Source organism: Hydra vulgaris, chromosome 03, assembly GCF_038396675.1.
Source record: "Hydra vulgaris chromosome 03, alternate assembly HydraT2T_AEP".
Lineage (NCBI taxonomy): Eukaryota > Metazoa > Cnidaria > Hydrozoa > Anthoathecata > Hydridae > Hydra > Hydra vulgaris.
This window is the reverse complement of record NC_088922.1, coordinates 64571182-64588327: the sequence shown is the minus strand read 5'-3', so window position 1 is coordinate 64588327 and position 17146 is coordinate 64571182. Positions and strand designations below refer to the sequence as shown.

General features: G+C 26.8%; 1 protein-coding gene across 1 annotated transcript in view; it reads right to left on the bottom strand.

Moving 5' to 3' along the window:
* The window catches only part of LOC100213362 (myoferlin), a 51681-nt gene extending 47261 nt beyond the window's left edge, over positions 1-4420 (bottom strand). The window contains exon 1 of the mRNA XM_065793989.1: positions 4149-4420. Coding sequence (XP_065650061.1) covers positions 4149-4248 — 100 coding nt within the window. The 5' untranslated portion in view covers positions 4249-4420. The remainder of the gene's footprint in view (positions 1-4148) is intronic.
* Between the last annotated feature and the right edge of the window lie 12726 nt (positions 4421-17146).

Genomic DNA, 17146 nt, shown 5'->3' with positions numbered 1-17146 from the left:
GAAGTTTGGAAATATAAAAATCTACTTCGTTGAAGTAGTTTCATGAGTGAGATACTAATTCAAACATTTTTTGACGAAAGAATTATGTAACAAATAAAAAAAGATATAAAAAAATAAAAAGCTTTTTATGACAATCGCCTTCAGCAATTTTCATGATCGCGCACGCCGACGTTATTTCGAGCGCACATAATCACGCTCGATGAAAACATATTCTAATTTTACGAGCACGATATAACACGCTTGGCGATTTTCTTCATCACAAGCCCTGTATATATATATATATATATATATATATATATATATATATATATATATATATATATATATATATATATATATATATATATATATATATATATATATATATATATATATATATGTATATATATATATATATATATATATATATATATATATATATATATATATATATATATATATATATATATATATATATATATATATATATACATCAATTGAATGACTTAGAAGTAAATATGATTTTAAAAATTAAAAAATTTGAATATAACATAGTTAATAAAATATAGAATGAAAATTTAGTTTTAAAGGAATGTGAAATAGTTTTGCAATATTTATTAAAGAAACTTTTTTTTTATCATCTAACTAATTGTTAACAATTTAACTTAATTTGTTAACAACTCTCTTCATCATAGATTAAAATATTATTAAAGCAAATAATATTATTATTGAATTATATATTTTTTTTATCATTTAACTAATTGTAAAACATAAGTCTCTTCCTCAAAGATTAAAATATTATTATTGATTTTATATATATATATATATATATATATATATATATATATATATATATATATATATATATATATATATATATATATATATATATATATATAAAATATATGAAAGCAAACAAAAAACTCTTTTATAAAAAGTTTAGCTTAGGAGAATTCTTTTATGTTTTTCAATTCAATATTGCTTAAAATTCTTTTGACGTAATTTATTTATGAAAATGAATTATATTTACGATAACTAATAAAATCTATCTATAAATTGTTTATAATCTTTACAAAAAATATTATATTAAATATGTAAAATAAATAAGTTTTGATAAAGAAACAAATGATTATGTTAAAAATAAGATTGTTTTAAAAAATATATTATAAAGAAATATCATCTTTTACAAATATCAAATTTTTGTAAATGATATTTACAAAATACTGTAATTTAATTAAATTTTAAATGAGCTTTAAAATTAATTTTAATTACAATGCGGTACTTTAACATACACAATCTAATGAATAATTAATGACTCAATTTAACTTTTAACAATGTAAATATCAAAGTTGTGTTAAAGTTACATTGAGCGTTAAGCTTTTTTGTTATGCAACAAAATCTGAATAAAGCTTCTATTTTTATTTATAAAGACTCAAAAGTTGAAAAAGCCTAAAAAGCAGGAATGCGGAGTCCCAAAAGGACTCCAGTTTTATATCTCTACTTTTTCCAAGTCTGTAGTGTCCAGAAGCTCTAAACATGTTTGTTGACTTATGATCTGCTATAAGAAAAAAATTCATGAGATTTAATGACTTGAAACTTGTTGTTTTTAAGCCCGGAGTCCTGGAGCCCCAGACTCCTTGCCACCATTATACTTAAGGAATCCGGGCTCAAAAATAATTGTTCCTCTAACCTAAAAGTCTTAATTTTTTCCTATTAGTCAATAAACTTATTAATATTTTTAGAGCTCCTGGATACCAAAAACTAGGATAAAGTAATCTTTTTGTCACTTTCAAATCCAGATTCCTTTTTGGGACTCCGCATCCCTGCTAAAAAGACAATATGGAGACTAGACTTTTTTTAACACATTAATTCAATATTTAACACATTAACTTAACGTTGATATGTTTAATGATTAAAATGTATTAACTTTAACAAATAATCTTAGTTTTAAGTAAGGTACAAAGTTGGCCATCACCTAAAGCTTTATGTATACCATATATACCTTAAATAATGAAAAACATTTATTATACTGTTTTAGCTGCTTATCAACTTAGCAATTTACGTTTGGGTTTGATGCTATAACACAAGGTGTTTTCATTAACATTATTCATTTGGCATCTAAAGATAAATCCCTAGTCAATGCTTTGGACCAACTACCTTGTGAAACAGCAAACAGTCATGAAAATCATATATCTATTGAACATGGCTTTTATTTATTCTAATTTTTACTTGTGGAGCAATAACAAATCGCGCAATTAAATTAATAAAAAGATTCAAACACAATGTCTGATGGAGTTGCTGTTTATTACCTAACTATATGCAAAGTATGGGCCACTTGGAGGAAAATTTTAATAAAATAAACTTCCATTTTCACCCTCTTGATACAATTGCCACATCTTGCTGTTCAGCAATGAAGTCTCTAGGGAATAAGAGTTGCAAATTGTGTGGAAATGACTACGTGACAGTCTTGGTTATTTTTGTTATAAACAAAATGAGATATAAAGACATAAGGTGGTCAACAAAAACTTGTAATTTTTTTAAGTAATAACAAATTACCACAAGGTGTCACTCCAAGGAATTATGAAAACCACTTTCACATTTTTGTGCATACTGGTTTTATTATAATAAAGCATCACAGTGACTTTAAATAATATTTTACAAATGAAACAGTAAAACGTAAAATTTTAACAGCAACTCTTCGAGCAGCATTTTGTAAAACAACCACAATTAAAGAAATATATGTGTTTCTTTTATTAGGAAAACTTCTTAGTGGACCCTAAATAAAAATATTTTTTGTGACGTCAGAGCGTTCAATTTTTAATCATGTTGCTTTGCAGAAAGATTTTTTTGGGGAAAATTGCTTAATCCAAATATGTTATAATCAGTAACAAGTTAATGCTCCATTGATGAATAACTTATTATTGCAATGGTAAATATTTTAAATAGACAATATAATATATATTTTCCAATTACTATTACAGACACATTTATAGAGGATAAAGTGAGTGCACAACTTCACAATATAGATAGTGAGGAGTTATTAAGTATGTTTAGGGATGTATGGCCCCTAATGCAACAAGTTGCCATATTTCTTGCAAACTGAAATTATTAAAAGAATAAGACTGTGGATTATCTAGACAGTTTAGACCTAAGTTTAAGTGAAAAAGTAGTTGAATGGTCAATTAATGAAGCACTTTTTTTACTATTAATGATATATATAATGATAAAGCGGTAGTTGTAGAATGCTTTAATTAACTAAAAATTTATTTTTAAGTTTTTTTTTACATTTTTCAAAGTTGTAATTTTTCTTATATTACTTATGATACTAGGGTGTGTTAAGCCATAACCGGCATGCCCACCTTCAACTTTAACATACACTTCTCATATAGAATAATGGTCTGGTATAAAGTTATAATTACTTTTTATGTTTTAAAATTTATACATTCTCTTAAATAATACTTTTTTCTGAAAAATATGTTAAGCTTTGTATGGTTGAGGTGGTGGTTTGGAGCCCCCTCTATCCCCTGGATATGCCTGGGGCTTAGAGTTCAGCATAAACTTGTAGCCCACTCTTACACTCATCTATTGATAGCAAAGTACAGCATTTTGATAGAAATTGACAAAATTATGTTTAACAATTTTAGTTAAGAAAAACCTTTATTTTGACCATAGTTTCTTCAACAAATCCATATATCTAAAAATTTATTACTTATTACCGCCTTATTAGTTTTTATACGTTTATTTGATTTTGATAAATTTTTTTTTTTTTTTTAATTGACTTAAAAATTTAATGTAACATTACTACTATAATACTCGGAATACATTTTAATATAACTTAATTTTTTTAAAGTGTTTAGCAAAATTAAAATGATAATAATAATTATCAATAATATAAATATAGTAACAAAAACAAATTCTTCTAAAAATAATTAAAATATAAAGTCAAAAAGTATATTAAATATTTTCAGCGCAAATTCAGAAACGATTTTATAAGTGACTACAATACTATTATAAGGATTTTTTTTTTTTAAAAAAAACATCGTTCCATAAATTCATTTCTTTTGATTTTAATCAAAATAAGAAAAATAAGAAACTTTTTTTTTAATGCGGTAATAAATATTTGAGTATAAACATTTAGGTAAAAATAGATAAATTTAAGATAGACCTACCAAGATATTCGAACGAAACATAGGGATCTATTGATCCCTTTTTTTCTAAATTAAGTAGATTTGTACATTTTATATCAGCGATTTTAAAACAGGAGGTCATTTTGTCTGTTTAAGAATCTTCACCATTTACTGAACAGACAACAGAACCAATAAATAACTACAATAATAAAACTCAATGTATTTATTGTGTGTATTCCACGGAAAAACAGAAATGGGCGGATTCGGTACAAATAACAAATACTGCCGTAAAAATGCAGAATGACGCATATACCGAAATAAAAAATTGATTACACGTTATTACACTTATATTTAAATTGCGGCTATTTTAGATTTAAATTTTTAATTAATTTTGTAGATCGACACACTCATTTCAAACCATTTTTTCTTGAAATAAAAGTTCTAAATATATGAGCTTAATCCCCGTAGCAATTGGAGGGGGGGGGGGGGGACAGGGGCATTTGCCCCTCCCCCAATAATTTTTCAAATAAATAATTTTGAAAAAATCGACTGAAAAAATGACACAAAAAAAAGGGTTTTTAAAATTATTTCGCGGTAGAACTGCCCCCCCCCATATAATTTTTGTTCCTACGGGCTTGTGTCTCAACACGGCTTTTCATCCATAAGATCTACGAGCACAAATCTTCTAGAGTTAATTAAATAAAAATACATTCAAGTTTACAATTAGCATTCATGACACAAAAGGTATTATATAATAAAGGACAGGATGGTAATATAAGTTAGATTAAAACAATTCAATACCTCTGTGCCTATTTTGTTTGTTTAACTCAGTGTTCCGCCATTTTATATAAAGACTTTCTTTAATTTCTAATTCAGTTTCCCTATAGGCAGAATCCAGAATGGTAAAACATTCTGCAGTTGCTTTATTAAAACAATCAATGTTGGATTTAATATGCTGAAATATATGTGATTTTTTATTTTTCTTAAAATGTTCATCAATACGTTTAAAAATGTGTTGGACAGTTCGCCCTATGTAACAAACATTACAGTTTGCACAATTAAATTTATAAACAACGTTAGATTTTAAATTTCTGGGAATAATATCTTTTAATGAAAAAAAACTGTTTAATTTTATTGAATTGTTCTAATCTAACTTATATTAACATCCTGTCCTTTATACATATATATATATATATATATATATATATATATATATATATATATATATATATATATATATATATATATATATATATATATATATATATATATATATATATATATATACTATTTTCTTTAAAAATTTTAATAAGAAAGATTAAAATTCGAAACGTCGGCAATACACCTGTTTGATGTCTTCATCAGAAAGCATGCTTGTATTAAACTAAATATAATCAAAAAAGGGAATTAATTTTACATCGAAGTTCAACTACAACTTGGGCTTTCAACTTGTGCGTAATCAAACTTTTCAATTTTTTGCAAGTGGTATATGCATCTACTTTTGGACCACTAAAACCAATGTTAAACTCAGAAACAAAAATTTTGTAAGACATCTGATAAAAGACTTTATATTTTTTAGTACAGTTATTATACATCCTCCACAAGTTTTTACATCTTTTTAATTCAGACAACAAATATATGCGTACACTTTGGCCTTTACCGTAGTGACTTTCTCTGCCTCTCAAACTGATAATAAATGTTTTTACACTATCCTTCTTTGCAACCGATTTGTGAGATATTCTGTCGCCACCTCGACCTTCCTTCTGTTGTGAGATATTCTCGACCTTGGCAAGCCACCACTATCATGTAAACGTTTAAGTAATCACACCAGCCGGTTCTTTTTGATAGGTGCAATTGCATGTTAGAAAGTTGCACGACAGGTTTTTCTCTTCTTGCCAGTTGACTTTTTTTCAATGAAATAACTGCAAGCAATTGGAAGACTGAATTTTCCTGTAGATGCATTACGTATTTGAATTGCCTTTGTAATGTGAACATGCTTAATCAGTACGTTGTCTTGATTAGTCTTGACAGCTATCTTAAACAAGCAACTTCAAAACTGCTGCACATCTTCTGCTGTAAGTTCATAACACCTGTATGCTGAACTCTGTTTGTGTTTGTTTTTTTTTTGCAACTGATTCTTATGTTTTAATAATTTTCTGCTTTCTACAACCGCTAATACGTTCTCCAACAAACTCTAAATCATCTAAATCTTCGTAATTAACTTGCATTATAACAAGTCTAAACTATTTATAACTAATTTGCAACAATTTAAAATTAAAACAATGCAAAATACAGCTAGTAAGCATTATCGTTTGTTTTTTTTATATGTATCACGTGGTTTGTTTCGATAAAGTTGATTAGCTGTTGGATTTGTCTAATTTTTGCGCAAAGTGCTAAACTGAAATTGTTTGTTTTTAAACAATATTAGTAACTTGTTTATGTAATTACAGTAAGATAGAGTCCGCTTTTGCTTGAAAATCATTCAGAAGCAATGACAATCATTGTCTACTAAACAGGGTACACATAATCTCGTTTATGGTGAACATTGGATTTGTCTGGTTTTAATGGGAGCTCTTCGTTTATCTTTATCCTTTTTTAAAGATATCTTTTGCGTAAAACCAATAAGTAAATATACACTTAAAAATAGTGTTATACATTATTAATCATTTTGCCGAACCAAGTTTAATTAGTTTTTTATTACACATCGTGCACCATAGTTTTGGAATAAAAAATTTTTAAAAAACTTTAGAATTAAAAATTTTTGTCCAATTTTGTTATATCTTATACTTTTTCTATTTTCAAACATAAACTGAAATATTCTCTTAATGAATGATGTACTGGTACTTTCAACTCTAACTATTTTTTTTTAGAACTTTTATTGTAAAATGAATTTGTTGATTACTTATTGATGTGGGTTATATACACACGTTCGTAAAAGGTTTTAACGATTAGACCAGTACGGCTTTGAGAAACCTTATTTGTATTTGTAAAAGTAATTTATTTACTATGACGAAATTTCATTATCTTATTGTTCATATACTGAGTTTTTATTAATTATATAAAGTACAATACCATACAGAATCAGCATGAACAGGAGCACCAAACTAGTTTTCAAAACTTAACAAATGGGGGGTCTAAATAAATGCGAGGGTCGGATTTTTTAAAAACTCCAAATTTCTAAAAACATGATATAGGTGCTCCAAGAAGTCTTATAGCACATAACCAGAAAGCTTATCCCTTCTTTCTTACGAATAATGCATATATGGCCACAACCGGCCTCAATCCAAGCACCTCCAGTTTTGAAGCCAGAATTCTAACCACTGCCCCACGGCTGCAATTAATTTGTATAAATAAAAACGCCTCTCCTTTTTTAAAATAAAAAATAAAGTATCTAGTTGCAAAACTGTTACATTTCTTGAAAATTAATTGAAGGGAGGGGAGGTTCGAAAAAGCTGTTGGGGGTCAGGAAAAAAAAAAAATTTAATAAAAGTTCCCTCTCGTTTATACGGCAGGTGAGAGTGCCTTGTTAATATTGTTTATAAACTTAAATTGTTGAAAATTTTTTATTATATTATAATACTATTTAAAATAGCTATAAAAAAAGAACATGCCGCAAATCGTAAAAAATATATATAACAGAATGTATGTATATAAAACAGAGTAGATTATTTAATAAAACAGTGATAATAATGTTTCTTTTATTTTTAATTGACTATATAAACTTCAAGCAAAGTAAATAAACTTCAAGCAAAAGAGTTGATGTTTGTTTTGCAAAGTTGGTTTAAAACCATTTCAAACTCTGTGAAATCGATAGATGTCACAGAGTTTGAAATGGTTTTAAACCAACTCTTTTTTCTGTAAAACCATTTCAAACTCTATGAAATCGATAGATGTAGTGTAATGTGGTTTACCATTGGTTTATAACCGTTTAAATCAGTGTTACAAGAAAGATTTATAACATTTTTTAACAACGTTGGAGGTGGTGACATTGACAGGTGACAAAAAAAGTATGTGACCTTTTTATAGATGAATGAATGTTTGTATGAGTGCTTCGTTACTTACATAAACTAATATATTTATCATGTAAAGCTAACCAGAGAAAGCTTTGTGTTATTGCTTTTAATCTATTCCTTTTAAATAATCTTAAATTTAATATTTTTTTCTAGATTTTAACCGGTATTAATAAAATTTTTCCCATATAAGTAAATATAAATTGAATTGTTTAAAAGTTATAAATACGTTCACTACTAACAGTATTTTTTATGTGAACTCATTTTTGCAAGGTTTTTGTGATTAATTATGTAAATTTGAGGGACCGTTAAAGAGATATGTTAGAATAATAAAATTGCTTAACCCTACCGTAAACTAGAGCACACTGTATAAGTCAAAGTTAATATTTAAAATTAAATTACAACTTTAAAATTATGCAAAAAAATTTATGTTCTTTAAGGTACTTTCAAACACCGCGTAAAGCATTTAATGAGGAAGCGTCTTTAGGAATAGTCTTTAAATATTCAAAAGTATGTATTGAATAATCAATAATTGACGTTAGTTAAATAGAGCTAACCTATGATAAAAATAATTTTTTACTTATAAAACACAAGAATATTCAGCAGGTTAAGTTTAAATCTTTATAAAACACCCTTTAAAAAATCTTTATAAAACACCCTTTAAAAAATGTTTCTTAAAAATGAACGCAAAACTTAGTTTTAACTTTAAGGCACCACTAAAAAAAGAAAAACTTAAATTTCATTATTTTTAATTAAATAAGGTATTAGAGTATATTATGAGTTAATAGAGGGAAAAAAAGTTATATTTTGCAACAATTTTTTTTTTAAATTGCAGAATGAGCCATTTTGAACCTAATTTTGAAAAATGATAACTTAAAAACCACTCAAGACTAGAGCTTCATATCAAGTAAAACGTTTTCTATGCATAAAATGAAGGACCTGAACCGAAGTTACTGCCTAAACTCGTGATAAAAGTTGTCAATTTTGATTTTTTCTAGGAAATACATCAAAAATTGGAGGACCAACTAATAAAATAAAAAAAATGTTAATAACTCATGAAGTATTTTGTTTTTGACATCAGTTTTGCTTCAGGCCCTCTATCATCATATGTAGAACAAACCCTGAAAAAATGAAGCAAAACCTCCAGTCATTTATTAGCTACTGGCAGTAAGCAACCTGTAATATGGGTTAGTAATAAATAACTAATAACAATTTAACTTGATATATTATCTGAAAAATATAAAATAAAAATTCATCTATATAAAGGGCTGCGATTGTCCCGGTTTTTCCGCTTAAGAACTAAAAGTTTTAATTAGTTTTGCGCTCTCCTCCGTAAAAATAGGTACAATGGCTGTCCTATCTATATAATATAATCTTTTTGGTTTTGCTTGCTTTCATTAGTCTTGGCATTTAGTAAAGACCACGTAACTTAAGTTATTAAATTCTTTTTAATAACACCAAGCACCAGAGAAGGAATGACAAGTACAACTCGCCAATACCTAAAAAAAAAAAATAATCTTAAACTACAAAAACATTATTTTAGATATTTATTATTATATTTTAGAATAAGTAAGTTTATTAATAAAGAGGAGCATTACTTTACATATTTATTATTGTGTTCATGAATTAGTGACTAATGGTCATTAACAATTATGGTACTAAAAAATACATAAGAGCATAGTAATAACAGAGTGTTCCAATAATGAATCCCTTTATTTATAAACTTTCATTAAACAGAGAGGAGACAGACTGTCTTTCAAAGGCACTGTGTTAAAAAATAGCTACAAATTATTATAATCATAAATTTTTTTAATGAAAAAAAAATATATATATATATATTTTTCTGTTATTCACCTCCTCAAAGCCGAGAAGGCCACTACTGATGAGGAGACTACTTAATAGTGGTTATAACCCTCTCTCAACTCTTTAACTCCGAAACAAGAAACTTGACGAACAAAGCCGCTGCGCGGAGAAACAAGTTGAGCGCGGTACTACCAGGGACGTGGTGGGGATCGAACTAGGAACCTCTCGCTTATGAAGCGAGCGCTTTACCACTGCACCACTACCGCATATATATATATATATATATATATATATATATATATATATATATTAGCAAAAAATAGCTATGCACAATTAACCAATAACAAAAGGCTTTTTAATGTTACTACTGAACAAAATTATTTATACCTCAATAGTTTAGAATTCCAATTTCTTCATAACTGTTGAATAATGATTAACACAGTAAATTTTATATCATAAATTTACTAAATTAAAACCATATTTCAACAGTAAAGCAAACAAATGAGGCGATGACAACTAAAAAAAAAAATTTCATTTTAGAATAGTTATAATCAGTTATATAAAAAATTTAATAAAATTTGATTCATAAAAAAATGTAGCGACTAATATTAGAATTAAAATATATAACAAATATGAAATATATAACAAATATGAAAATAGTCTAATTAATAATAGTCATAAAAATTGATAATAAAAAAAAAAAGTAATTATAATAATCTTAAACTTCTCAGGTATTGTTGAATATCTGAAAGTAATGAGAAACAAAAAGAAACTATAATTGTTAATTTAAAAAAAAAAAATATTAGTAGATACGTAGCTATGTACAGATATTTATATATAGATAAGTAGCTTATCTATATATAAATATCTTTACATAGCTACGTTGTTAAGATATGTAGCTTAACAAATTCTAATATTTATATTTTATAAGACCTAAGTAAATAAAAACTATTACAAACCCTGGTCTAATGTTATGATTGATACCAAGGTTACTTAAATCTTCATGTAAGGCATCATATTCCATACTTCTCAGTTTGCTTTGGTTAATTCTATGAAAGCAAGACACTGCTCTTCAATTTAAACATGCATCAGCAGCATATTGCTGAAATAGTTTCTTGCCATAAATTATTGAACAGAAGTTTTGTCTTACTGAAGGTTCATAATTGTAAAACTGAGATAATTTAACAGGGTTGCACACAATAATGCCATCTCTTGGGAAAAAAAGTGAATAAACCGTAGGATCTAAGTTAGCTGACATACTTAATATAGCTTCTAAATGACCTTTTGGGTAAATAACTCCCTTGGAAGCAGGCGGAGCACCATCTTCTCCAATGAATACAACTGCAACTTCACAAACTATAGTTTTCAAATAAAACATTAAATTATGTAAGCAAAGTTAATAACTATTTTATTGCCAAAATTTACTGCTACAATTAGTGATTTCTTTGGCTAACCGGATTGGCGGTTAACCAGATTTTGTTTGAAAATCAAATACCTATATTCGAATAATAAAAAACGACTTTTTTGACTTTTTAGTTTTTAAAAACACTTTTTTAATAAATTGATTTTAAAGAATTAAACACAATTAATTGATTTTAAAACGCTTATATAAAACGCAAATCAATGACGTAATTTTATTTGAGTTAAATTACTTAACTTAAGTTTTCCGATGTTTTCCGTTTTCGAGACATTATTGTCATTGCTTTCATAAAATTCACGTTCATAAAATTCAATCGTTATTAAAAGTCATGTTAATAAAATTTATCATAGAAATAGTTAAATTTATTATATAAAATAAATACTTATAAAAATAAAATAAAATTATAGATAATACTCTTTGATAATTTAAATGAAATGTGTTTATTTTAAACAAACTTTAGAAGTAACTAGTGACTTTATTTAAGAACGTTTCACATACGAAAACATAAAAAAGTTTTTTGTTTTTTTCAAATGTAATTCCTAATAAATAAATTCTAAATTAATAATTGTAGTTTAAAATTGTTTTCTCTTAGAGTTTTAGTTTCCTCAATTTAGTTAATTTTTTCGTTTTATTCTTTTGTTATGGTTTTTTTGTTTGTTTGTTTTGTTAATCTTCTCTTAAAAGCAAAGATTACAAATAAACTGAAAAAGTAAATAAAATAGTTTATTGTTATTTTAAAGATTAACAACAACAACAATGACAATGAGTACTAACTACATTGGTTGACGGGCAAATATTTAACAAAAGCGTAACATTTTATGCTTTAAAAGATTTCTCGGTTAACCGAATAGTCGGTTCACCGCAAAATGATGGGAACTGTTATCCGGTTTTTAAGCTGATACTAAACAAATACACTAGCTGCAATTGGGTCAGAGATATACAGTTGATAATGTTGGTGGAATATCTTGATCTGGCCTAAGACAATAAAAAACTTGACCACATATTTAAAAACATGGCAGCCTATAATACCATAGGTTAAACCAAATTATCAGTAAATAAAGCAAAATAAAGAAAGGCATTATAAATTCTGATATATTTAAAAAAAAAATGATAATGGAATTATGATATATATAACTTCCTGTAAATAATGCAGAAATATTGACAATGGAGGCAAACTACCTTCCCATTATGGCAACATAAAAAATGTGTTTCATCAAGAGATTTTTCAGCACAACAATGCTGACAGATCTGGTTTATTTTTCCTAAATATTTATAATCTAGAAAAGTATCACTTCTTGCTATACAATACATTCTTCCTTGTTTAGCAGCATTTCGTACATTCTGAGAATGTTTAATCTTATTTTGCCTAAACATATCTCTTTCACTTATGTGATAATTACTTTCAACTTGCCTAACCATGATGTTCTTATTTAGTTATAGATTTATTCTTTCTTGCCAAGCAGTATTCCTCACATTTTGACAACAAATAATTTCAGCTTGCCTAGTTCTAATCATTTCACTAAAGTAGCAATAATTTTTAACTTGAAAGTACTTCTAAAAAGTTATTTAAGCCTAATAAAATCCATTTCAATTTCACTATTATCAATAAGCATATTAAAAGTAGTATTACTACTGTAGTAACAATAAACGCAAAAGAATCTTAAGAATTATGATATTTTCTATAAAATTAACATTATTTTAAGTTAATAAAATAAACAACTGATAAATCGCAGTTATTTAAAAAAAAAAAAGAATAAATTAAATAAAAATATTAAAATATTAATGGTCTTAAGTGGTGAAAACATATCTAAAAAAAGATAATAATAATCAAGTAAAAATCAACAAAAACCTGCAATCCTGCAATCAAAGATGTAATTTGGTTAATTTAAAAAAAACACAATGTTAAATCTTACTTTGTTCTTATCTATAAAACAATTTTATTTAATGATTTTAAACTATTTAAAAAACTTTTTAAGAACAAAAACAAAACAAAAATCAAAATGTCTTATGTAAAGCAATATATATATAAAAAAAATCAAATGCAATTACTTTAGAATACACTGAGGCATATTCGTTTAGACGCATCAATTTTTTTCTCTTTATCTTAATTTTTTTATATGTTTGTCAACTGATATGCATGCAAGTTATTATCAAAATAATTGTTGTGTTGTGGGCTAATAAAAACCACAAAAAAAATTTTTCTGTGTCTTTATTAACATGAGAGTATGTTTGATATACAAAAGCACATTTTTTAATCGGAATATATCTATAGATGCAATCAGGTTAATAACGGTAATTATTGATTTTTAATCACTTTTACACAAATAAATTGATAAATTTTAGTGCAATTTGATCTTTTGCTCTGCCAGTATCATTTTTATTGCATTTTACGAAATGCCTAAAGGAAAGTACTTGACAGATGCTGAAAAAATACAAATTAATTTATATCGTGGCTCAGAAATCTCACCAGCACTTTCTATACGAGAAATAGCAAGAAAAATTGGAAGATCTGACCATGTTGTACGAAACTACATTGCAAAAGGTGACAATTATGGTGTAAAAAAAGCAACAAACGGCAACAAAGTATTAACAAATCGGCAAATTAATCGAATTCGCTTCGAAGCAACCAAAAATAAATCGAATGCAACACAAATAAAGGATAAATTATTATTGCCTGTCACCAATAAACATGTTGCACATATTCTACGTACAACACCAAACGTAAAGTGGAAGAAACCACACCAAAAACCAATGTTAAAAAAACACCATAAAATTGCTAGATTACAGTTTGCTAAAAACCATATGCACTGGACTCATGAATGGCAAAACGTAATATTTTCAGATGAAAAAAAGTTCAACTTAGATGGTCGGGCCTCTTACAGTTGTTATTGGCATGATCTAAGAGGAATAAATGACCCACAAACAAAACGAAATTATGGAGGAGGAAGTTTAATGGTTTGGGGTGGATTTTCTTATTCAGGAAAATTGACTCTGTGTTGTAGTTTAACTAAAATGAACTTGATAAAGTATACAGAAATGTTGGATGATGTTCTCATCACTTATATGGATGAAAACATGGACGATAATGCCGTATTTCAGCAAGATAATGCTGCAATTCAAACATCTAGGCATTCTATGAAATGGTTTAAAGACCACAACATCCCGGTTCTCGAATGGCCAGCTTGTAGCCCGGACTTAGGTCCAATCAAGAACGTGTGGGGAATGGTATCAAGAAAAGTTTATAACGCTAAAGCAGCCGGACACCAATTTAAAACTGTTACTGAGTTAAAGTGTAAAATCCTTGAAGCATGGTCCGAGTTGGATCAAACTACACTTCAACGACTAGTGGAGTCAATGAAAGGCAGAATTTTTGAGGTGATCCAGTGTAATGGAGGACATACACATTGCTAATTTCCATCTTTTAATGTCAAAAATATGACTGCGTCTATAGATATATTCCAGTTAAAAAATGTACTTTTGTATATCAAACATACTCTCATGTTAATAAAGACACATAGAAAAAAATTTTTTGTGATTTTTATTAGCCCACAACACAACAATTATTTTGATAATAACTTGCATGCATATCAGTTGACAATTTATAGAAAAAAATTAAGACAGAGAGAAAAAAATTGATGCGTCTAAACGAATATGCCTCAGTGTATATATGATATATAAACATCTACAATTTAACTTTTTAGATTAACCACTGGTTTACCACTGAGGTTAAAAAATAAAATAATTTAATTATTCAAAATAACAATTTTTAAAATAAAAACCTATAATAGTTTAACTTAAGATATATTGAAATCCGTTTCTTTTTATAAGTTTATATAGATATATAAGTATATATAATTTACAAAATGGTATGAAAAAAAAAGAAAAAAAAATACAAACTGTTTATGAAATGAACTTAAATTTATCTAATATATAAAACAACACCTATTAGTATCAATTATTTTTAATGTACCAAAAAACATACTACATACAATGTCACAAGAACATACTAAAATCCACAACATTCAGGGTCGTCCTTAAGGATTGGGAGGCATAGGGGAGTGTCTAACCCCCCAATCATTTTTTGTTTAATTCAGTCAGGAAATTTGATGTTTTCAAAAGTCATTTTGTTTAAGTCAGCAAGATTTAACATTTTCTAAAAATTAATGAACAAAGTTATCATTAATAAAAATTATTTTATAATTTATTAAATAAAAATTAGGAAGCATTTGAAAAAGATGCTTCGATGTCCGCCTAATGCAATCAAATCAATGCAGGGTTCTTGACATATTTGGTTCGCTTGATATTAAACGCTTGTGTTTATAAATATTTTTGTTTGATAATATTAGTTTTTCGATTATAGGCCATTTTATAGTGCCATTTTATAGTGCCAATCGCAGTAAGATGTCAAGTGACAAATATAAAAAAACTTCTATTAAAAGAAAGCGAATTAAATTAGAATGCCTGGAATGTGGCAAAGTATTTGACAATGACTATAAAAAAAAAACATGAAAAAAAATTCATAATGGTAAAAAAATATTAACAAAACGTTTTGGTGCTCCTGAAAATCCTTTTGAAGCAGCAAAAAAGAAAAGGAAAGTAAGTACAGTTGTCGCAATTATTTGTAAATAAAACACTTGCACTTCGAACAAATATTTTAATTTTTGTTCTTTATTATCATTTTAAAGGTATATTTGTCAGGTGATAGTACATCAAAATGCATTATTGAAGAGCAGGTAAAGTGAACCTCAAGTGACATTCCTACTGAATCAAAACTATCTGTTGAATCTCACATATTCATAGTAATCGTAAAAGCCTCTTATAATTATAAAAATATTCCTACATTTATTTATCTAGTGTTATTTATAGTACAATATACCTTAATTTTAAGTGTTGTTTATTGTTATTTTTAAGGATCTAAATTTCATAATAATTTTTATATTAAGGTATCTAAATTGTCATGTGACAGTGTATCAAAATGTATTATGGAAAAACAGGTAGAGAGGTCTTTAAATAACATTCCCATTGAATTAAAATCATCTGTTGAATATGTAAGTTATTTTTATAATTTTATAATTAATTTTTTAAATTTGCATTATTTGTTGTTGCATAGAATAATTTAAATAATTATTTAATGCAATTTCTTAGATATGAGGTACCTTTAGATAGATACTGAGTCAACTGAAGTCGCAAATATTGCTAATGAATCTAAAAAACTTTCATGGTTGCCATGTGCTAGTCAGTTTGAAGACATAATCTCTAGTTTAGTTGAATGCAAAGTAATATTGAAAAAAATGAAAACAGATTCTAGTCCTAATCCTTTAGTGCTCCTTTTAGAAAGTCAGCAAATTGTTAATAACATTCATTCAAAGTGTGAACTATTTTTAAAAACATCCAGTATTTTTTCAAATAACATTTCTAAGCATTCTAAAGAGATAATAAACCACAAATCTAGTAATTCTATTAAACATAATCCAGATAAAAGAGGTGTAATTAAGATATTTTCTCAAAGACAGTACCTTTTAGCATTAGGTCCATACCAACTAAAACTAATGAAGTATCCAATTAATAGTAAAATAGATAAATAAAAACAACAATGTTTTAATCCTTCTTGGTATAACGAGTATCCAAAATTAGAGTATAGTTTAAATACAGATTCAGATTAGATACAGAGCAGGAAGAGAGCTTTCTAGTAATAGATGTTCAAGAATAGATGTGCAAAAGGAGCAGGAAGAGAGCTTTCTAGTAATAGATGTTCAAGAATAGATGTGCAAAAGGAGCAGGAAGAGAGCTTTCTAGTAATAGATGTT